Consider the following 23,656-nt stretch of genomic DNA (forward strand, 5'->3'; position numbering starts at 1 on the left):
CCGTTTATTAATGGAACTGTTGCGGCTATTTTTTAAATAAAATAATAGGTATGGAAATTAGTTTAAATTAAACAAAACTATGAGATATGCATCTACATATAATATATGAATGATTAAGATAAAACAAAAAAAACAAAATTGATCGATGAAATAGGAAAAAGTTTAGAATGACACTTGTTAGTGATAATGAAAATTTAAAACATTAAAATATTGAACAAGAGATATTGCATATAACGATAAGGAATTGGAAATAAAGATTCATATGATCAAAACCTTTATGATATGGACAAAGGATGATAATGAAGATTTTTTAAATTTAACATGCCGGGCCTACTTATTATAAGTTGTAGTTTATTTAGTCAAATTTTCGATGTGAGACTTTATATTATTCAATAGGATTTATATGACGCATACCATTTTGATATTACCGTAACTTTGTACGATAATATTACATTTTTATGTTGACATAAATGAACATTCACGAATAACGTATTAAAGTAAGCAGTCTCGTTTTCCGGGATCCTTCCAATCGTTAATAGAATTTCTCTAACTTCGAAAACATGTAAGAAAACTAGTCTTCCCATGGTCAAGTTCACACACATATTTAGAAAAACTATATCTGAAAAAAGAAAAAACACAAATTAGATTGAAAACAAACAAGAACATCATGCTATACGTTACACGTCAAAGTTAGAAAAAGCAGAGTCGAAGACGTGTTCATTTGCTCAAAATCAATTAAAGGCAAGCAAAAAGAAGAAGAAAAAAGTACAAAAATATAATATTATGCATGCATGACTGAGACAGTGTGACTGAAATGAAAACAAAATCATGCAGTCAAAGTCTGGAAGATGCACGAGAGAAGTAAGCACCACAAAAGCTAGCTAGATATGTTACTTTAATGATAACTTTTTTTTTCTTTTTTCTTTCTGCATAATATATATATATATATATATTTTTTTTAAATTGTGGTTTTGGGTCGACAGACAGGACCAAGATTTTGAAGTTTGAAGAGAATAATACATTGGGAGGAACTGGCTGTAAAGAAACTTCACATGACTTGCGTGTGTCGGTCTCCAAGGTAAGAATATGTGAAATCAAACCTGACATGATCACAATTATCAACTATTTATTTTCCCTTTATGAGGGGAGCAACATGGAAGAAACTTGGGGCCCTTTTCCCAACAATACAAACATAATCCTTACCTAATTACTACTGATTACCAAAGGAACAAGAAAGAGTGATGTATAACTCTCGACAAATTCTGACCGTTGATGTATAGTTGATTTTATATGCATTAAGGATCAGAAATTATTCAACGCAATTTTATTTGTGAGAATACATGCTATATGTAATTACTTTCAAATTAGACGTGTAATCCGAAATTTGAATAAGCAACTCGTTTTATACTATTTTTTTTACTATTGTGTCCGATCATGGTTGTTGAAGGGGAAAAAGTAAAAGGATTACCCCCCATGTCTTTCAAGAGATTAATTCAAGTAGAATGACCATTAATTTACTTGATAATAATATTTATGTTTGAATGGTGGATCTCACTAGGCACTAGGTGTTGTTGGTTCCAACCTCACTATTATAATAATTCAATTAAAGTCCGAAAACATCGATCAAATCTCCAATGTCTTAATATTGACTAATAATTATACGCGTGTACCCATAGAAAAACGATTTGAAAATTGAAAATATTGAATTTTCATGTTTTTTTTTTCTTCTATAGGTACCTAGAATACCAAAAACATGACTGCCGCACGAAAAGGGACAAATGAAATGATGCCGTTGTGAACTTGTGAATGCATGAATGTATGACCTTACTAGGTTACCCAGGTGAATCTAGACAAAACCACTTGGCTATGGCTAGCATTGAACCCACAAGATAATGTTAAATTGTTAATGCCCCATCAAAAGTGGGTCTACCTGTTCTTCAAGTCATAATTTGAGGCATGTCAAGACAGAGTCTTCCATATCACACCCTTCTTTGGTGGGTCATGAAGTAGGAGCCTTCCAACCATAAATCAAACCACCTATTTTGTGACAAATTATTGAATGTATTTGATTACCCAAAAAAAAAAAAAATTTTTTTGTAGAATTGTACAACATTGTTCCCAACTTATACAATCCGGATTCATTATAAGTTAAATTTAAATTAGTTTTGATTCTATTAAGCGAATCATCTATTTCCGATATAGAATTATGTTTATTTTTTAACTGAACTATTATGACATTATATTACACGATAACAACAAGTCTTACATAAATTTGAAAAGAATAAACGGGATTGAATTTGGAATTGTTTTTCCTTACAAATGACTTTGCGAGTTATATGATTGCAAAGACTTATGGGTAGGGGGAGATTGGCCCCAATTATGGGAAGGGGAGAGAGAGGCAGGACATGTAGAGCGTCCATATCACTTTGCCGAAAGCTACAAAACAAAGAGAAGCAGTTGGGAAGCTGCAGAAGAAACTTTTGCATCGAATTCTATGAGAGAGATGAGATGATGAGAAATGGGGTTTTGGATTTTTGCAGATTTCACGGCTCAGAGACTTCAAAGACTCATCAGGTCATTCAATTCAATAATAATAGAAAACTAGGCAGTCAATGAAGTGGTGGATGGGTTCACATGGATTGCACATATTCATTGCAGAAACAGTCACAACAAAAGTATCACAAAGCCCTCATGTCCTCATATGGGGTCCTAACCTAAAAGCTCATCACCACATGGCTCCTCACCAAACTGTAAAATTTTCTGCAGCAAAAAAACAACAATTTAACCTTTCTTTTTCTTTTTTCTTTTTTCTTTTTTTTCAATTTTCAATGACTGAATAAATTGGTATTTGGAGTTTTAGTTTCAATGGAGTTTAGTGGGATAACTCTATCTACAAAAGGGATGGAAATTGAGATCATTTCCTAGGTATAAATAGCGGTCCAATATTCAAGGGAGAAGAACAAAACAATAGTTTGATATGGCAGCTGACAGAAATATTTATTTTGAGTCAAGTTTTCCTTTTTTCTTCTTTCTCTATTGTCACTTTCAGGGGTGGAAGATTATGAGTCACTTCCTTAATAGACTTCCCATCGAAAAATCATGAATGATAAGTTATGGGATCACAATATGGGTCTCTATGAATAAATTAGGAAAATAGTTAATAACTTACATCTTCCGATTTCATTGCCCTCTATTCAATCTATCTGTTTGCATTATCGTGAAAAGAAGACGATGCAACACAAATATACAAGTTTATCTTCCGAAGTAGAGATATTTCCCATTATAGTCACGCAGGTCCAACTAAATCAAAATAAAACGGAATAGAACAACTCAGAGATAATTCATGCTCCCACAGATAGGACGGAGCAAGACCATAAACTAAACTTGCAATAGCATCAGCCGTGAAGTTAGCTTCCCGGAACACATGCTTAAAGGAAGCCTCTTCCCTAATATTAAGATTGTTATTACAAGGGATATTAGCTGGAATCTCTACATTAATCATCTGTGCTAGCTTCTAGTATAGCCTATCGTTTTCCTTGATAGTAATCAATTGATATGGTATGAAAGTAAGTTGATCTCCGAGTTGGTGTGCACGTCATATTCCTACTAAAAATAAACTTTTGTTAATATTTTTATGAGACCCATTAACGCAATAAGTGTGTTATCATTAGGTAAGTCACAACAATTCATAGATTTACTAAATATTATGCACTGCCTTGTAGCGATGTTCAAAAGGTCATATACAATTAAATTACTTCCTTAACTCCTACGTTTGGTGTACTTTCCTAGCAGCAAAAGGGGAAAGGAAAAAAAATAAAAATAAATTCCGCGCCCTTTTTCACTACAAGAATTTATGTGAAACACAGATCTACGATGATAAATTTTGAGGATTTGAAAGGAAATTGTGATATAATAATCAATATTGTTTAGAGGTTCAATCTGATTATTGGTTAGAGGATTTCTGGCCGCTTTTAGTTCTATTTCTGAATAAAGTTTGCCCTCGTATAGTCGTAGTTCGATGAATTGATAATAAACCAATTCGATAAGAACTCAACAAGTTAACCACATCATCATGATAAAACAATGCCTTGAAGATATCCTAATACCAGGAAATCAAACAAACTGATTAATACGCCTGCCTACAATATTTTAGGTATTTTTTGATACATTGAATTGGTTCAAAACAAATCCATTTGACTAAAAAAAAAAAAAAAAAAAGAATTAGTTGCAAAAAGATCTCCTACATTTAATCCTGCAACACCTAGAAAGATTAACAGGCAGGACTTTCCCAGTAATTTTACATTCAGAGATCACACCTGACATCTTTCTGTCAATTATCTTATAAAGGAAGAAGATAATACTGCCTTATTGAGATCCAAATTTCCAGAAAAATCTTAAGCATGTTTTCCAAAACTTGGGTTATAATACTTCAACAGATTAGCATGATCACAGCACATTCTGAGGTGCAATGTTCCTGATTAAGATTACAAAAGGAGCCCAAAATAAGTAAAAATTATAAATATACATTTCCAAGATTAAAAAAAGGGGAAAGTGTATGGAAATAGGAGAGAAATAAAAGGATCCTATTCTGGCTAGTCTCAGCCTTTCCAGATGACCAAACTGACAAAAATTACTAATAATTCTCTCTCTCTTCTTCTCTCTCATCTTTTTTCTGAGATATAAATATGAAAACTGACTCATTCACAAGAGAGAACAGAGAGGCCCCTCTCACTCTCACCCACTTGGAATTGAATTCTTCTCTCTCTCTCTCTCTCCCCCCCTTTCTCTTTCTATTCAAAAACAAACGCTTCCTCTGAAATCTCTGACCCGATAGTTTAGTCACAAAATCTGCATGTGTACGTTGTTGCTTACCGCGTCCCATACATCTCTCTCTTTTTAATGCTAATATATACAAAACACCATCCATCCACAAAGAGAGAAAAAAGAGGCAGAAAAAGGCAGTTTTAAAAGACAGAGGCAGAAACTAAGCATCCTAGGCCGCATCTCCTTACCCTTTTCCAAGTTTCCTGTTACTTTATTTATTCATTCCCCAATTTTCTACACTCCCTCATTAATTAAAACATTTTTTTTTATGTTTTCGGTTCCATTCTTTCCTTCACATATTATATATATGCTCCCCACTTCTTGTCCACCACCTTTGTGAACATATTCCTCAATCAAGAGAACTAGTTTTGGCTTTGGTTTTGGTTTTGGTTTTTTTGGGTCCAAGAACTGGTTGAGAAGAAAGCCTGAGAGATCTGAAGAGAAGGGTTTGTTTCAAGTTTTGATCTTTTGGGTTGGTTGATTTAGATGGCCATTGAAGCTCAGATGTGTTCAGAGAATCTTGGGTTTCCATTGTGTGGCTCACAGGATTGGATGGTAGACAATGGTTGTGGTGGCGGTGGGTTCAGTCACTTCTGTTTCAATGTTCAACAGAAACACCAACTTCAACAACAACAACAACAACAGCAACAACAGCAACAACAACTACAAAACCAGCAGCAGATAAATCAAAATCTCTGCTTTGATACCAGTTTTCTGGTTCCCACTTTGCAAAACAACAATACTTGTAGCAGCATTATGGCCTCCTGTTCTCAAACTATGGAAGCTCAGGCTGCCAAGCAGAGACAAGAGATTGATCAGTACATCAGATTACAGGTTAGAAACCAATTTTTGAAGTACAATTTGTGATTATATGACTTGTGTTTCATCCAATTTACTTGAAATTGCTTTCGCTTTCATGGTTTTGGATTTGTTCTCAATTCCCATGTTTTTGTTTTTGTTTTTGAAAAACAGAACGAGAGATTGAGATTGGTACTTCAAGAACAGAGAAAACAGCAGCTTGCAATGCTGTTGAAGAAAATAGAGTCTACAACCCAAGTACTATTAAAGCAAAAGGATGATGAAATAACACAAGCAAACAGGAGAAGAATGGAGCTTGAAGATTTCTTGAGAAAATTGGAGGCTGAAAACCAAGCATGGCAGAGAGTGGCACAAGAAAACGAAGCCATGGTTGTGTCCTTAAACAACACTCTAGAACAGTATAGAGAGAGAGTCTCGTGTTGTCTCATTAATGGGGCAGACGATGCAGAGTCTTGCTGTGATAACAGAGAAGAAGAAGAAGCAGAGAGTGATGGTGTTGATTATGAACAGATAAGGATGAAGATGAAGGTTTGCAAAAGCTGTAATTCTCGGAGTTCGTGTGTCCTGTTCCTTCCTTGCAGACACCTTTGTTCATGCAAAGCTTGTGAGGCGGTTCTTGATTGTTGCCCTGTTTGCAGAACACCAAAGAAAGCCAGCATAGAGGCTTTGATTTTCTAGGCTGATTTTCCGGGAAAAAGTGGAGAGAGAAAAAAAAGGGAAAGAAAGTGACTGAGAATTCTTGGTTTTAGCAGGATGATGTTAATGATGATCATTGATGATGGAGTGAACAGAACCATTTTGGATACAAATGGTTTTTTTATTATTTTATTTTATTTTATTTACTTTTTTCCTTTTTAGGGTCTCTGAATTTAGATTTTAGTTTGTACTTTAGACGACCAACAACCCAATTGAACAGAAAAATACAGCACAGAGCATCTTTTTCCTTTCATGGAGGGTGCTGCTTTTTCCTTTTTCAATATTTTTGCTTCTCTTTTTCTGTCAATGGTGGATTGATTTGATTATTCATATCAGATTTGTACACCAACTATTTTGCATTTGGCAGGTCATCAATTTGCATTGACAGATTTCATTGAAAGAAATGTCAGATTAAAAAAACATTTTCATGCACAAAATAATTATTTTTTATTTAATTTCTTGCAAAGTCAATGAAAGTTTTTTAAAGCTAAAAATTAGCAGCTAAACTTTGTAAACAAGGGACTTGGATCTTTTGCTTGTTTTGCAGACTCACTTGATGGTGATATAAAATTCACATTGAAACTATCTAATAAGGAAAAAAAGAACATTTTTTTTTTTAAATTTTTATAGTGAGCAAACAAAAAGTCAAGTCGGCATCTTAAACATGTGGGGATGGAGTTTTTGGAATTTCTTAGGTCCACATTATCATATAGCCGTCGTTCGAATATGCATCATAATCGCCAAGCATAATATGGTCCATCTTCTCCACGTTTTACCTTTCATACTTCTCCTAACAGCCTCTTGTTCAAGCTAAGAAATTTCTCTTCTATTCCAAGATTTTCAATATTGTTAGGTACTTAAGTCGGTTGAGCACAGGGACGGACTAGAGATTTCAGAATAAGATGGGTTAAATTTATCTAACGTACAAACTTACTAAAAAGATAAAAAAACTCAACGATATAAGTGAATCATTTATAACCAAAAAAAAAAAATATAAACCTAACTAAGAGTGAAACATTCACTTCAACTTGACAAAAAAACTTCATTAACTATGAGTGTTAAAGAAGTTTTGTTTCTTTTTGGATAAGCTCAATGCATGTTCAACCGAATTGAATTGGGGTTTGAGCTTTGGCATCCATCCATAATACCAAAAGAAGAAAATATATATAAAATTTAACCTGAGTGCGTTGTTTGGTAGAAGAAAGAGAATAGGTTAGAAAAGGGTATAATTGAGTTTTGTTTATAAAAAAATATTTTAACTTGGTGGTAGGTATGCTACATGTATTTTACTTCTATGGTCCGTCCCTGGTTGAGAGGAGTTTTAGAAAATTTATTTTCGAGAGTCGTTTCAGTCTTTCAGCTCAAATTATCAGAGAAGTTTTACTCATATTTGCTATATTATTAGAAAAAAAATCTCTTTACAGTCTATATCCTTTGTATTCTTATTAATCTAATAAAAAATTATCATCTTTTTATAAAAGGCTATAATAAAATATTAGTCAAAGGTGTATTGTCATATGGTGGATTTGTTGTGTTTTTGTTAGGGTCGAACACATTGTATCGATTCATGATGATAAAGTGCATCTGTTCACAACTAGTTAATTTTTGGTATAAACACAATAATCAAAGCTAAAAAGATGAGATCATTCGAATTAATTTCCACTAAGATTTGGATATGCTCAAAAAACTTTGTATCATGCCATGTTAAATGTGCCATAAAATGGAAAGAAGAAAAATTGGTAGTTTCGAAAATTAATTAAATAAAATAGTCGGAAGTAATTGAAGGTTTGCGTTTTGGGCAAAACAAAAAAAGAAAAGTAAAAAAGAAAAGGGGTAAGCGTTGACGGGAGATTCTGGTGCTGTGGTCCTCCTAGTTATCCGCTGTTTACAGTAGTAGCCGTACAGCGTTTTTCTTTCTTCTTTTTTTTTTTTGCACTTTTTTTTATTATTTAAAATTTATTTGATGTGGGGCTCTGATTCAACTTGTTGTGGGTGCAATCTCATTTCTGTGATATTTCTCTCTTCTTTCTGTGTGGGGCCCTTTTCACGATTTTGTGAGGACAATTTAATAATAGTAGGCAGAGATTTCGATTCGCGGGTTTGCTGTTTTAGGAGAAATTGAAATAGGAATTCTCTTTCTCTTTTGTGTACGCCAAGCATAATGGTAATATCTCAATTTTATGTTACAAATTCATTTCAATCATAACACATATCGAGTTATTTATTTATTTTTTATTTATTTAAATATTTAGAATTACATTCATAATTCAATTAAAAAATTAACCACACAGAACTAATACAAACTAGCTACAAATAATTATTACAGTAACACAACGGTCTAACATCAAAATTAAGACAATATATAGTGTGGTTCCACTAACAATCACTCATAATCGAAGAAACTTTGGCACATGTATCCCAACAAAGATTGCAAACTCAGAATAATAAAAAAAAGATAAAATTTAAAAAAACCAAACCATAACAATACAAATAAAACTCTCACAAAAGATAGATGAAAAATTCTCACAAAGAAGAAATAAAAAGCTCTTACAAAAGAGTATCAAATTTAAAGTTAACAATAATAATTATATGAAATAATTGAATTTTGTAACACTATGTTGGTATGTCAAATTTGTTTTTGTTTTTGTTTTTGTTTTAAATATGTAACACTACGTAACAACACTGTTAGAAGAGGTTTCTAGTTCGAAGTTCATAAACGAGAAAGTTTTATATCTTAAAAAAAAAAACTCAAGATATTTACTTTGTGAATTATTTGCGTATGCTTTAGAATCTAGATCATGTAACGAAGATAAGATGTCTTTCCAATGAACCCAACGTACGAATGCATGCACTTGTAATAATTAATCAAGAGCATGTTGCCTCTGACAGTAACGTGACAGATACCTATAAAATTAGCAAGACTCTAGGCTGCTGGAAAAATATCAAGAAGTGATATGTCAACAGTTGAGAAAATGCAGCTAACTTACAAATTAAGCATAGAATTAGTAGGTAATGTAATTTTTTCTCCCTAATACATTATTTTCCAGATGTTAATAGGATTCATTATGGTCAACATGATGCACAAAGACGACACTAGATTTTAACATAATTTTTTATAACAAGAATAAGAATAATATGAGGTCAAACGATATTGATATTGTCAATTTACCTCATAATTTAAAAAAAATAAAAATACGCAAGTGAAAGTTTAAATTATAAGGGAGAAAAGTTTCTCAATCACAGGAGTTCAAACCAGAAATCACTAATCTACAAATTAAGACTTTTTTCATTTTATTAGATCCGTTGGCTACCTCGTAAACTTTTTTTTTGGGTTCAACATATGGCTCAATTTACGCCATGTTGTTTGCAAAAAGAGGCCCCAAGTGCCTTTGAGTGCCTATCTGATTTTCTACCTTTACAAATTCCACCCTTTTTTTCCTTTTAGCTGCTAAAAGTCATATTAGATTGAAGACAAAAAGAAAAAAAACAGTGCAAATTCCACAGTAGACGCATTGGCTGAACTAGGTAGAGGGCTGCTATGGGCTTTAGCCTAGGTAACTTTTTAAAAAATTAAAATATATTATATATATTTTAATATTATTCATCCCATAAAAGCTTTGTACAGCCCACTCAAATGTAGCCTTGTAATTCGTTGTTCACTCAATTTTGTAGGCCTATAATTATCTTAATAAACACTCATGATTTTAACTCTTTATCTTTTTTATTTTTATCCCAATGTATACTTTTATTTCTATAAAAACTATAGAAACAATAAGTACCCAAAACAAATTAATTATTAAATTTTAAGCTAATAGTTTTAACTAACCCACCTATTGAAAAATTTCTAATTCCGGCCTTACATTTAGAAATGGTCAATGTTTGAGCACTTAAACTATGGACCAGGACCAGCCCAAACAATGTCTTCACTCTGTCGACATTGCATACAACTGGATATCATTGCTTGGATGGGCAGCAGTCGAGACTATTTTGGATGCGGAATTTACATTTCCATAAATGATAACTGCTATGAACTGGTGCAACAAAATAGAACCATTTGTGTAGATAAAGGTTAACCATTTAACATAAAGCAAATCAAGTAATGCAAATCGTTAAGCCAATCTGATTTCTACCATAAAAGAATTACAACTGTAGAAAGGTTGCCCCTCTATATTAAAACTGGAAAAAGCTTTAAAAAGAAAATATGATGGTACTCTCACTGAGAAATGGTGCTGCGCAGATGAACTTTTGCTCTAAACAAATCGAATAATCCTTCTAAGATCTTTATCTAACACTCATGGAGAAGCCTGCGAAATGTGAATCTTAATTCGGTCAAAAATACTAATACAGGCTATACCCGAAGAACTGGCTGATGATTATGGCAAACCCAAGAGCAATTGCAACCAGGGAAGATGCCCATGTTAGCTTCTCTGTTATTCTGGGAACTCTATCCTTCAGTGCCTGACTACATGAGCCTAGAAAGACTGTATAGCTTCCCATTGCAACCACGGTCCCAACTAAAAACATAACCAGAAATGCAGCACCAGCAATGCGAGATGGCAAGGCAAGCGCGGGTAAGACCATCATCAATGCATCTGGCTGCAGCCCATGGACAATTCCAGTGGCAAAAGTAGCAAAGCCAATCTTCTTCTTCCCAACTGTAGGGGTTTCTAGAGATTCATATACACTAACATCACACTCGCCATTCTCTAAGGCAACGCAAGGACTTGGGACTTCTGAAGCTTCCTTAATGCCCATAGCACCAATAACTAGAAGAGTAATGCCCACAACTCTTGTGCCCCAGGTTCGGATGATTTCAATGTGAAGCCGATCCTTTAGCAGTAGAAATATTAAGCCAAAGATAACCTGGCCAGCATCATGACCACATCCCCATAGGGCTCCAACTAAAGCACTTTCAATGCGGGTGCGTCCTATTGAGAGTGGAGCCAAAGCAGCTAGGTGGTCAGGCCCTGATAATGTGTGTAAACAACCAGCAAAGAAACCAGTCCATGCACTACTAAGTAATTCAGTCTGGATCAGTCTTCTCCCAATAGCAGCAGCCGGGCTACCTGTCTTCGTTGCAGTTTGAAAGGATGCAAAAGCTGCTGGTGCAAAAGCTGGTTGTATTAAGATCAAAACAAGAGCAGAAAGCACAACAAATGCCCCAGTGGTGATGGCCTGGACATGTTAGGAATATAAAAGTAAGTTATCTGGTCAAAATAAATGGATTAATGGTTGCATGTGAAAAGTGCAAGTAACTGTAGGTGGGAATTTGCAGCGCCACCTCCACGCCAAAAAGAAAGAAACAATATATTCTCAAATAATATTTTGATATAACTTATAAATTTCATGTTGAAAGTAGTTGTAAATCAAATACGAAACTGCCATGGGGTAAGATATAATTGCACCAATGCACACACTTGGACAATAATGAAAACTTGTCTAGAAAGTATCATCGACGTTCCTACTCCAATCCATGATTTCTATCATAGTGACTCCCTGTTAAGATCCACAGTCCTCTTCTAAAGATTAGATTTAAAACTTACCCTGAAGGTGCAACCAAGTAGACAAGAAGTTGATAAGAGAGAATCCACTTGACTTGCTGGTAGTTTTGGTATTAACTGTTATGAGATAGCATGTGTTTAAAGTTCCATCCAGTTTCAATATCTTGCTTACCAATATAATAAGTCGTCAAATTTTGAATATAATGTCTGAAATTTCCTTGTATGAAATCTGAAAATTGTTGAAAATATGAAACGTGAACACAGCCGTATAGCAATCATTTGGAAACTTTGAAAATCTCAGTGCACCCTTGCAGTCTTACAGGGGATAGGTTACTCCAGAATACTGACTGTTACACCTTCGAAAAAACTGTTGAACTTGGCTCATATTACCTTAATGAAAGCATTTGAGACCAACAAAAACACCCAGACCTATACTAAAATCCAACATTGCTAATCTAATGAAGCTACCTACATCCAATCGACTGGTCGGTACATATGCGAAATTCCCTAATTTTGTTCCTTTCTTCCGGCCCCCCATGTCAAAGCTTTGCTGCTAGTGGTTAGTGAGACGAGCTTCAGCCCTAGGACTCCAGTACCATGCCAACTAAGCTATGCTAAGTTTTTAAAAAGCACAGAGATTTGAGAGGCTTTGTGTTGGAATTGAATATTTGTACTGACTTATTTATCCAGGCAGATAAGAGGACTTAGCTACAAAATACTAAACGCGTATACCATTCAGTTCTCCAACCGCCTGGAATCCAAAAGATTACTATGGAATATGGATAGGACCAAACTTGACTGTAAGAAATGCATTCTCTTCGAGGACCCCAAAGTCAAATTGGTTGATAATCAAATTTTTGGCAGTTCGAACCACCAAAGACAATCCTTTCAGCCATAAAAAATTGTAAGAGAGTTTACTACAACAAATGAGGCCGCTACTATTGCCTATATGGACGTGAGCTGATAAAGAATGATGGGACATTACAATCTCATATAGGCATATTCTGAAATACAAAGATGATGGCAGATTTAGAGGGCAAAAATAACTACATTGAATTAAAAGATAACTCTTTAGAAAATAACTAAACATTCGATCGCCCATGAAACCAATTGTTCGCAATTTCAAAACATGATTGCAGCAAAAACAACAAAAAAGCCCCCACAAATTTTTGTAAAAATCAAATCAAATATTTTTTATTTATTTATCAATTTCTTTCAATAGAAAGAGAGATCATAATACCTTTCGCTGCTTAGAAGCCCCAGTTGCGATCTGATTGAGAAGCTGGTATTTTGGCTCCGATCCATTTGGAGACTCGGCCTGGTTCGACGAGAGAGACGGCAAAATGTTCGACGGCGCTGATGGAGAAGGAGAAGAAGAAGACAGTGGAGATGGGTTTTGACGTTTGCAGGAAACCAAGCTGACCCGTCTGAGATTGGGCAGTTGGGAAGCGGGGAGGTTGAGTTTTCCCGAGTCAATGCGACCGAGTCGATGGAGAAAAGGAGAGGGTTTTAGATGAAGTTTCAAAGGGGTTGGGGATGAAGAGGACAGAAGCCTTTCCATGGCTTCTCTCTCCTCTCTCTCTCTCTCTCTCTCTCTCTCTCTTTGTTCTCTGTGTGTCTGTGTAAGGGTTTATATTTGGGAGGTAAAGAGAATTTGGAGAGAGGGAGAGGGAATGTGGTGAAGAAGTATAACTGAAGAAGATAAGCTCTGGCTAAAAACTCAGAGAAGGTTTAAATTTTAACCGAAAATTGAAATTTTAATATAGAATATTCTAAAATATAATTTTATAATTTATTTTGACGCATCTTAACCCGCCTAAATTGTCAAGCTCTTCAATTTTCTTCTCGAAAAGCCCCTTTCTCTACTTCTAAAATAGCAATTTTTTATTAAATTTATTTATTTCTGTTTTTATCAACATTTACCATCTCATTTTATTGAGCTAACTATGGATCAATATAGTAAACCTTTAATTTGAAAAAAAAAATTAAAATAATGAAGATAAAGTTGCAAGTTTGAAAAAATATTTTAGAGATAGGGGTAGGTAGGGAAGAAGATTGTTCAAATAGGAATTATCTTTTGTTAGAGAAATATTATGAGAGTATGTAATTATCATTTAGATTGTAACCGGATGTAAATTATCCTAAGAAATTATATTTAAAATATAACCTTTTATACATGTTGTATATATAAGGAGATTGTAACTCGAGTAATTAATAGTATGCATACTACATATGAAGTCATGTGTTTGATAGCCGTTGGAAACTAAACTCTATAAAATAAAGTGGGCTATATATATATATATATATATAGTTGTTATATATATAAAGGAGATCTAAAACAAGTCTATGGCCTCTTTTGTCCACAACGTAATTTATAGTGGCATATAAATTACATATGAAGTCTCGTTTGGATGAATCGTTTATGAATATTAGTTTTTTATATATATATTTCAATCCAAATGGTCATTGGATTTTTTTTTAAAATAAAATAAAAATTTGGAATTTTGATTTCTTTTATATAAGAATATATATAAATATAATGGGTAGGTAACTAGTTGTTATAGTTCTAAACTATATGAACTAAAATTCTAAAACAAATTGTATGGCCTCATTTTGTCCACAACGTCCCCTTTGAACACATAGCCTTCCCGTTACTATTTTTCTTCCCTTCCCTTTCCACTTTCCACTTCCTAGTCTTGAAAGGACGCATCAATCCTTATTATTATTCATTAGGATTGTTAAGTGTAATGGTCAATAACTCACCAATTCCGTCCATTGCTCAAATTGAGTAGAGCCTGCCCTACCATTCCCACCTTCAGCTTTACAAGACAACCGACTTGTCAAATTAATATACATGGGGTCGGACTTGGAGCACACTAAGAACGATTCTTCCTCCTCAACTTTGAACATTTACCACCACATAAATAATAATGTCATACCAAATGAAATTATCAAATAATAATGTCAACTCATAAGAGAAACACACAAAACACACGAGACTGTTATCATGATTGGTCCATTGATTTTGAAAGTGCCGAGCATAAACAAAAGTTGATTGCTTACCTTTATTTTTTTTTCGTTATTATTATTTTTGGACTAAAAGATTTCATAAGAGACATTTTTTAAAAGTCTTGTGTTGTCGCCCACTTAGCACACCCTATAAGCCTTTTCTAACCGTCCTATAAAAGTTGTTCTCCATCAAGAAGATAATATATTTCACTAAGAATATGAATAAGTGAAGCCTTGTCACATGATTTGGAGAGCACCATTTGGTAGTGGATAAATTTGATGAGTCTATCCAAACTCCACAACACATGTATATACAACATAGATGCAAAGACATATTTATGGGGTGGTTAGGGGTCAATCTTGCTTGGAATAAAACTAGTTGGCAGGTAAATCCAAGTTGGTGGTTGATTTTGAAATTTGGACTTTTTTCTACAGTGAGCTTGGGAGTAGTATTAAATGCCTAAAAGGATAAGGTACTTAGGTACCTCCTCCTCCCTTCCTTCCTATGATAGAAGAATCCTGGTTACACATGCTTACACACGCATTCCCCAAGCTTGCTTGTGCTGTGCACACGCACTTAACAAAGAAATTTTGGCCACTTAAATTGTTAAGGTGGCTTGCTATTCACCTTGGGTTTATATTTGCTTCATAAAGCCAGACACCAAGTAAGTCAAATCTCATGCTTAAAAAAAAGCCAAATCTGGAATATATTAAGAATATCCATCTTTTTTTTTTTTTGGTTTTCTTTTTCTGATTGAATATCCATTTGTTCATCTGCTTTCACTTTTGATGACCCAACAAGTCTGATTAATTCTGAGATATGGGCCTTGAAGTCCAGTTTTGGCAAACTCAAGCTTCATGACCCACAGCTAGTGGGCTGTGTTTAGAGGGAAAGGTTAGACCAACAGAGCAGCAACACTCATTATATTGAGATATGGTCCAAACTTGACAGTTCTTTTCCAATGGAACAACTTCATTTACTCCAATCTCAAATCAAGACCCATAGAAGGTTGCATGGGTCCAAAGACCCACTTTTCTCATTCCATCAAGACTCATAGAAGGTTGCATGGGTCCAAAGACCCACTTCTCTCATTCCATACGCATAATCTTATGCCTTTGAAATTAGCTTAAGTGATGAAAGTGAATGAAAAATGAATTAGAATTAAGCTAGATTAAAGAATCGTTAAATTATAGTTATGACTGAGCTACCAAAGTTTTGCAATCAACACACATTGACATTTTAAACCATTTGGTGAATAATACATAATCACTAAAATAATTTCTTTGATTATTCAAAATACCCCTTAAAAATCAAGGTTCCATCCTATTTCTAATTGCTAGAATTGGGATTCTCATGTGCCTAGAAAATGGTCCAATGTCATTGGTCACTTTCCTAATCTTATACTAACAAAAGGGTTATGTGTCATCCATCCATGATGCCATGTCATCATTATCTTATACCTAATGAGAGGTCCAAGAACTCCAAAGCAAGAAGAGCCCATCATATTATTTCTGTACCTAAAACCAAAACAAAAAACAAAGAAAGGACCCATCAATCTATCATACAAACCATAAAACCAAAAGGTCAATACATCACAAACTCAACAGTCCACACGCTCAATCAATCTTACTGGTGAAGACTACATGTTATTGTACACCACACCACACCATACCATAACAGTTAGAACCAAAAATTTAAAGAGCTCTCTGCTTCTACAGTGGGCATCCTCAGCCAGACCTTTTGAGCTGCTGACAAGCTTTCATGGCCAAACCAGTTTCAATTGAAGTGTGGAACCCACATGGGAAATACAGAGTTGTCAGCACAAAACCCATGCCCGGAACTCGCTGGATCAATCTCTTAATTGAACAAGACTGCAGAGTTGAAGTAATATTCTTTTTTTACTTTCTCAGTTTCTTTAGTCTGTTTGGACCATTAGCTATGTGAATTTGATGAGATATTGTTTGATTTTTGTGTTTAGATATGTACCCAGAAGAAAACAATTCTGTCTGTTGAGGATATCATTGCTCTGATTGGGGATAAGTGTGATGGAGTTATTGGACAGGCAATTTTGTTGTTGTTGTTGTTGTTGTGTGTCCTTAGAATTTGGATTTTTTGTATTTAAAGTGGTTAATTTGTGTTTGTGTGTTGGTTTTTCAGCTGACAGAAGATTGGGGAGAGACTTTGTTCTCAGCACTTAGCAGAGCAGGAGGCAAAGCTTTCAGTAACATGGCTGTTGGGTACAACAATGTTGATGTTAATGCTGCTAACAAGTATGGAGTTGCTGTTGGAAACACTCCTGTGAGTTTTGCTCTCTCTCAGTTCTCCCCTTTTTTTTTTCTTTCTAGAAAAGTGAACGTTCCAAACTCCACTGCTTGTTTTCTTGTAGTTTTATAGGTACCAATAGTGCAAGTTTTCTCATGTACTTGTGTTTCTGATAGAAGTTTTGTTGATTTCACATATCTTCAGAAATGCTTGCACATATGGTCACTAACCAACATGTCAGGAACCTTATTTACAGAAAACCAGTACCTCTTATCTTCTATTTCTGTTTGGTACATGAAATAAAATTTAGGATTTTAGTTTTTTAGTTCTTTGGAAAAATTGGGGATATTGAAATGGTTTTATTGCTCCTATGGTTAGGGAGTACTTACAGAAACTACGGCGGAGCTGGCAGCTTCACTTTCTGTATCAGCTGCTAGAAGAATAGTTGAAGCAGATGAATTTATGAGGGCTGGCTTATATGATGGATGGCTTCCTAACCTGTATGACTACCGTGTTTATAAAAACTATCGATTCTTCGCTTGTCCATTCATTGTACATGAATTATAAACTTTAGTGGTCTCTTTTACTATGGCAGGTTTGTGGGAAACCTACTCAAAGGACAGACCGTTGGTGTGATTGGAGCTGGTCGTATAGGTTCTGCATATGCCAGAATGATGGTATTTTTCCTGGTCCAATATGTTATTCTTAGTCTAGTGATTGGCAAGCATAGACTTATCCTTGTTCTTTTCCTTTATCCCCTGCTGATTCTCACGATTTATCGCTAACAATCCTGATCAGTGACTGTTGATTTCTAATAGGTTGAAGGTTTCAAAATGAACCTAATTTACTATGATCTGTACCAGGCTACACGGCTAGAAAAGTTTGTTACAGGCATGTCTAGTCAGTTTATTGCATAAATCTTGCCCAACTCTTTTCTGATACCTGTATGTTTCATGTTCCAGCTTATGCCGAGTTCCTTAAAGCCAATGGTGAACAGCCTGTGACTTGGAAAAGAGCAGCAAGCATGGAGGAGGTGCTTCGAGAAGCAGATGTGGTATGGCTCTTGCTCCCCTCACACCTTTTTTCCCATTTTTTATTACTCTCTTTCTTATGCCGTGGTTATTGATTCTCATTCTAGATAAGCCTTCACCCAATTCTGGATAAAACCACTTACCATCTAGTCAACAAAGAAAGACTTGCAATCATGAAGAAGGTGAAGCTCGAACGAATGTTTCTTATTTGTATAAAACTGTGAAATATTCACATTTGTATTTACTTGTTGAATAATGCCACATATATATTTACAGGAAGCAGTACTTGTAAACTGTAGCAGAGGGCCTGTGATTGATGAAGTGGCTCTTGTAGAGCATTTGAAACAAAATCCCATGTTTAGAGTTGGTCTGGATGTCTTTGAGGTAAATAATATTACCTTCCCTGCCCAATTCCAGTTTTCTCCTGGTCACCATCTCTAACATTTGAGTGGTTCATAAATGGGGTTGTATCAGGATGAGCCTTACATGAAACCTGGGCTTGCCGACTTGAAGAATGCTATTGTGGTACCTCACATTGCTTCTGCTTCCAAGGTAATTTAGGTCCATATTGTTTTTAAGCTGACAGTTTGGAGACCTACCTTTCTGATTTGAGAACATAGCAATTTGTTTCCATATCAAACTAAAGAACTTAGAATTACTCAGATCAGAGAGTTAACCGTGTCCTTTGATGGTTTATGTAGTGGACTCGTGAAGGAATGGCAACACTGGCTGCTCTCAATGTCCTGGTATGTCACTTAACTCTTTGAAAATCGCAGCAACAAAAAGAGAAAAGATTCACATCATTCAAAAATGGCCTCAAAAGAATATCTTCATCTGTGGCACTAAAGTACTGACCCCCTTTACATTACTACATGGTTTAGGGAAAAATTAAAGGATATCCAATTTGGTCAGATCCAAACCAGGTAGAACCATTCCTCAACGAGAATGCTCCACCACCGGCCGCCAGTCCTAGCATTGTTAATGCCAAAGCCTTAGGTAACAGTGTCTTTAAAACCATGTCAAGGTCATACAGCAAAATTCTCTTCTGCTGAAACTTCTGTTCCACTGCAGGTTTACCAGTTTCAAGGCTGTGAGCATCGGTGTAAAGGGTTATATTCAGGGCTTTCCTGGTGCAAATGGAGTAATTTTACTGATGGGAAATCCAGGCTCTAGCTACTGAGAGTGCAGTTGTTAAAATTATTAACAATGTATATTTTATAAGGATCAATGTGGACAAACATGTATATCCACTATGTTGTCTTATAAAATACTGGCTTCAGAATCCTGTCATATATGAGAAGGTAAGGTATATATAATTGTTTTCATCTATAATTCTATGTGCTTAAATTGCTTTGGAAACTTGGAATTTGCTGGTTATATTTCAGGGTTTTTAAGACTGTAGCTACTTTGTTAGTAGCCATTGTTTTTTTGTTTTTTGTTTTGGTTTTGTGGAGTACCTTTCCTATCGAGAGAGGTGATAATATACTAAACTTACAGGCACTACATAGATGCTAAGACTCGAACCCTGGACCTTGACCGAAGGAGCAATTACTCCAAACCATTACACTAGTCTATGAGTCCAGTTAGTAGCCATTGTTTGAAAGACTTGTGTTCACTTATTCCTCACTTGAGCAACAATGACATTTTACAAATTTGCTTAAATTCTATCATTTAACAAATCCCTTCAAAGAAATTTGGATTCTTTCAACAAATTGCTACATATAGTATTTTTGGATATCAAGAGACATAAAACTGCAATTTCTCGATTCATATAATAGTCATACATATAACAAAAGGAAGTTATGACAATGAGGACAAGAAAGGTAATTACCATGATAAATGAAAAGAAAGATTTCGACCAAACAAAGAAAAAGAAGGATGAAACTTGACGGCCAAGCAAATTCCAATCCAACTGTTACTAGTTTTCCCATTTTAAAATATAAGAACATCTCCAACCGAATTGTCAAAAGTGCCACATAAATAATTAACAACTAAAAATAACATCTCACATCACTCCAACCGAATTGTCAAAGCTGATGTGGAATGAAGGTTGAACCTTTGGTCATTACTTTTAACATCCCAAAAGCAAGACGACAAATAAATATTTTATTATTTTTTTGAAGACAGTTGGCTGTTACTTTCATTTTTTATTTTTCTTCTTTATCTTGAATGATTTGACCATTGCAATTTTTTTTCTTCTTTCTCTTTCCAACTTATTTCCTGTACCGTTGAACAAATTTTTTTCAACATACAACCCTTTTCCTCCTATCGTACATTTAATTTTTGTTTACACCTCTTTCATTTCATCATGTGCCCACCCCTAGTACATTTTATCATGTTAGTCTCCTTGGTTGAACTATCAATTATACTTTTTTTTAATTTGAAAAAAGCTGAATAATATGTATACAATTTTTTTTGTTTTCTGTTTTTTGTGTGGATAGAATAATACGTATACAATTGAGGCTATTTTAGTAATTATAGTATTAAAAAAAAAAATAATACGTATACAATTGGTCTTGTATTAGACCCGACTGTTTCCTAATGGCAAAAGAAAAAAGAAATAGGATTTATTAACCATGAAAATTCTGGAACATTCTAAAACTTCTTCTATCCTTCCGAAACACGACGTCGCGTCTCCGCATAAATTAGGGAATTCCAAATCCTTTTTGGATTTAACCAAAATAAAAAGAAAATAAAAAATAGTCTCCTTTTACCACAGGGAGATTTCAAAGCTAGGGTTAGGTTTACCTTCAGTGCCTATATAAAGCTCCCCAATTTTCACCCTCTGAAGTACCAATTCACCCAAGCACACTCTCTCTCTCACTGCGAAAGCCAAAGAAAAGCTCTCGCACTTTCAATTCTCTGAAACCGTAAGGCGCGATGGCCACTGAGAAGAAGATGATAACCCTGAAGAGCGCGGACGGCGAGATTTTCGAGGTGGAAGAGACGGTGGCTCTGGAATCGCAGACCATCAAGCATATGGTGGAGGACGACTGCGTTGACAATGCAATTCCTTTGCCCAACGTTGAAAGCCATATCCTCGCCAAGGTCATAGAGTATTGCCGGAAGCACGTTGAGTTTGCGGCCAATGACGAGGACAAGGTCACCGTCAAGGAGTTCAACGATGACTTCGTCCACGAAATTAAGACCGACCAGAGTGTTCTATTTGATACAATCTTGGTATAGTCCCTCAAAACCAAATCTTTTTCAGTGTTTATGCTTCGTTTTTGTTGCATCTTCTTGAATGTTTTGTTGAATTTTAGTTTTAATTGTGAGAAGCTTGAGCAAAAATGGGGTTTTTATTTATGTTTCTTTTGGTGATACTTGGAAAAAAAAATATGCCTCTTCTTGACTGTTTGTTGTGGATAATGCTATATTATTTATCTTTAGGATTCAAGAACTTGAGTTAATTTCTATCTTTAGGACTCAAGAACTGCAGTTATTATAGTTTGCTGATTGTTGTTTTGTGAAATCATTGAATTTTGTAACTGGAGACCTGTGCAGGGTACTGCAATATGAAATCTGTCATTGGTTCTGATTGTATATGCATCACTGGCTAGGTTTTATCAGCAGTCTTTGGGTATCCGACATTGATAAGGTTTTATTATCATCATCTTTTGACTAATAACTTTTTCCCGCCAATTTCAGGCTGCAAACTATCTGAACATCAAGAGCCTGCTGGATTTGACCTGCCAGACTGTGGCTGACATGGTCAAGGGAAAGACACCTGAGGAGATTCGCAAGACCTTTAACATCCACAATGATTTCACTCCGGAGGAAGAAGCGGAAATTCGCAGGGAGAACGAATGGGCATTCGAATGAAGTCGATGGAGTTCCTTGTCCACAATGTCGATAGTATGCTAGGAATGTTGATATAATTAGAGGGCCGTTCATATTTTGCTTCTAGAGGAAGTGTATACTCATCAATTTGCTGAAATCTTACCAAGATCTCTGTAAACCTGTTTTGTTATCTTAATATGAAACGGTTTCATTAGCTAAATTGGTTGCCGCGCTGTTTTTATTTTTATAAATTGGTGCCTGATGTTTTTATTTATTTTTTATAAATTGTGGTATATGCATGGTCAAGCAGAAAATTTAAGGGGCTTTTGGTATCCTATTCAAATAGGGAACTCAAAAACTTTGATTTTTCTTAAAAATAATGAGTTTTTAAATCTATTTTTAAGATTCAAAAACTTTTTTGGTATGCAACTTGAAAATTGTTTTCAAATCTAAAAAATGTGAGAACTGTGGGTTGTTAGAGAAAAAATGGGGGTGTTTTTTAGTTGTTTTTGAGTTTGAGTTTTTAAAAATAAGGCTACCAAACAAGGATTTTTTTTGGTTTTGGACACAAATTCTATTTTTGAGTTTAAAAAGTTGGATTCAAATTGAATACCAAACATGCATCTTTTACCCATTTTCAATTCTTTCCTATTTGCCCTGTAAACTCTGTCTTTCACAAAGAAAAATGGTTTTCATATTAAGCAGTCCTGAAGGGCAAACTTTGTCATATAAAACTGCGATCGCTGGTGTTGACTATAAAATCTAACACTCCCAGCTTTTGCTCATATTCCTACCCTATCTATGAAAAGTGGATGGGTCTGACGCTATTTGCTACAACCCCTTTGATCTCTGGTTTTTTCTGGGTCTACTTCCATTCTGTCATGCCCCGAACTTGGGGTATAGTGGCATCATACAAACTTTGATCTCTCTGCTATATTTGAGAGACCTAACGTTCAATGTTACATAAAAGATTGAAAACCAAAGAACTGATAAAAATATTAGACAAATCAAAATCCAGTGAAGGCAAATAATTCTGTTCAAAAAGAGGGTACCAAACGAAGTAAATTCCAATGAGGGAATCAAATTGTTTAGGATTCGGAAGTGAAAGAAATTCTTTTATCTACTAATGACAAATTGGCGTATTACCAAATCACGCGCATGTTGCCACAGTTGTAGATATAAATGTCGGTAATCAAATCAGATGAGTCTATTTCTCAATCTTTCTTACTATTCAATTGAAAATGTTTGATTATCTATTATTATAGACAATACTAACAAAAATAGAGTAACATAAGTAAGAAATCAATTTATCATTTGTGACATATACCTATCCGAGTTAATAGAAAAAATAAAATAAAATCTAACAGCCTGCATCATGCAACATGCTTCGATATAGTTCAGAGGAAGCAGTGGCAGCACAAAGCTTTGCAGTCAGATTGGTTTTGGCTTCCTCGAGCATCCGACATTTCTCTTCAAGCTCATAAACACGGTTATGATAGGAACTAGCCAAAATAGTTTCATCCTGAAGCTTTCTAGCAAGCTCATCGTTTTTTTCCATAAACCTGAGGGAGTTTTCTTCACAGTCACGGAAACAAGCTCTGTAATAATCAGAGCACCGTGTTGCAGCACAAAGCTTTGCAGAAAGATTGTTCCTCTCTTGCTCCGACTTGAGGACAATTTCTTCATTATGCATCGCAACTTGATAATAGTATTGGTACCAAGAATTTGCTGCA

At 34.9% G+C, this 23,656-nt stretch overlaps 4 protein-coding genes across 4 annotated transcripts; 3 read left to right on the forward strand and 1 right to left on the reverse strand.

Moving 5' to 3' along the window:
* Positions 1–4,705: 4,705 nt before the first annotated feature.
* Positions 4,706–6,620, forward strand: LOC117636643 (probable BOI-related E3 ubiquitin-protein ligase 3). Its single transcript, XM_034371246.1, has 2 exons — positions 4,706–5,658; positions 5,797–6,620. The coding sequence occupies exons 1-2, from the start codon at positions 5,311–5,313 to the stop codon at positions 6,319–6,321; spliced, it is 873 nt and encodes a 290-aa protein (XP_034227137.1). The 5' UTR covers positions 4,706–5,310; the 3' UTR covers positions 6,322–6,620.
* Positions 6,621–10,431: 3,811 nt separating this feature from the next.
* Positions 10,432–13,551, reverse strand: LOC117638082. The gene is made up of 2 exons (XM_034373171.1): positions 13,081–13,551; positions 10,432–11,514 (listed from the first exon to the last, which is right to left on the reverse strand). Exons 1-2 carry the CDS (start codon positions 13,399–13,401, stop codon positions 10,678–10,680), a joined length of 1,158 nt encoding a protein of 385 aa, XP_034229062.1. The 5' UTR covers positions 13,402–13,551; the 3' UTR covers positions 10,432–10,677.
* A 2,991-nt stretch (positions 13,552–16,542) lies between these two features.
* On the forward strand, positions 16,543–19,502 carry LOC117637171 (glycerate dehydrogenase). Its single transcript, XM_034371994.1, has 13 exons — positions 16,543–16,734; positions 16,829–16,912; positions 17,008–17,148; positions 17,491–17,612; positions 17,708–17,789; positions 17,931–18,003; positions 18,075–18,166; positions 18,251–18,325; positions 18,420–18,527; positions 18,618–18,695; positions 18,845–18,889; positions 19,025–19,139; positions 19,215–19,502. Exons 1-13 carry the CDS (start codon positions 16,612–16,614, stop codon positions 19,235–19,237), a joined length of 1,161 nt encoding a protein of 386 aa, XP_034227885.1. The 5' UTR covers positions 16,543–16,611; the 3' UTR covers positions 19,238–19,502.
* A 1,306-nt stretch (positions 19,503–20,808) lies between these two features.
* On the forward strand, positions 20,809–22,143 carry LOC117637072 (SKP1-like protein 1). The gene is made up of 2 exons (XM_034371837.1): positions 20,809–21,323; positions 21,792–22,143. Exons 1-2 carry the CDS (start codon positions 21,024–21,026, stop codon positions 21,963–21,965), a joined length of 474 nt encoding a protein of 157 aa, XP_034227728.1. The 5' UTR covers positions 20,809–21,023; the 3' UTR covers positions 21,966–22,143.
* Positions 22,144–23,656: the final 1,513 nt, after the last annotated feature.

The sequence above is a fragment of the Prunus dulcis genome, chromosome 8 (genome assembly GCF_902201215.1).
Source record: "Prunus dulcis chromosome 8, ALMONDv2, whole genome shotgun sequence".
NCBI lineage: Eukaryota > Viridiplantae > Streptophyta > Magnoliopsida > Rosales > Rosaceae > Prunus > Prunus dulcis.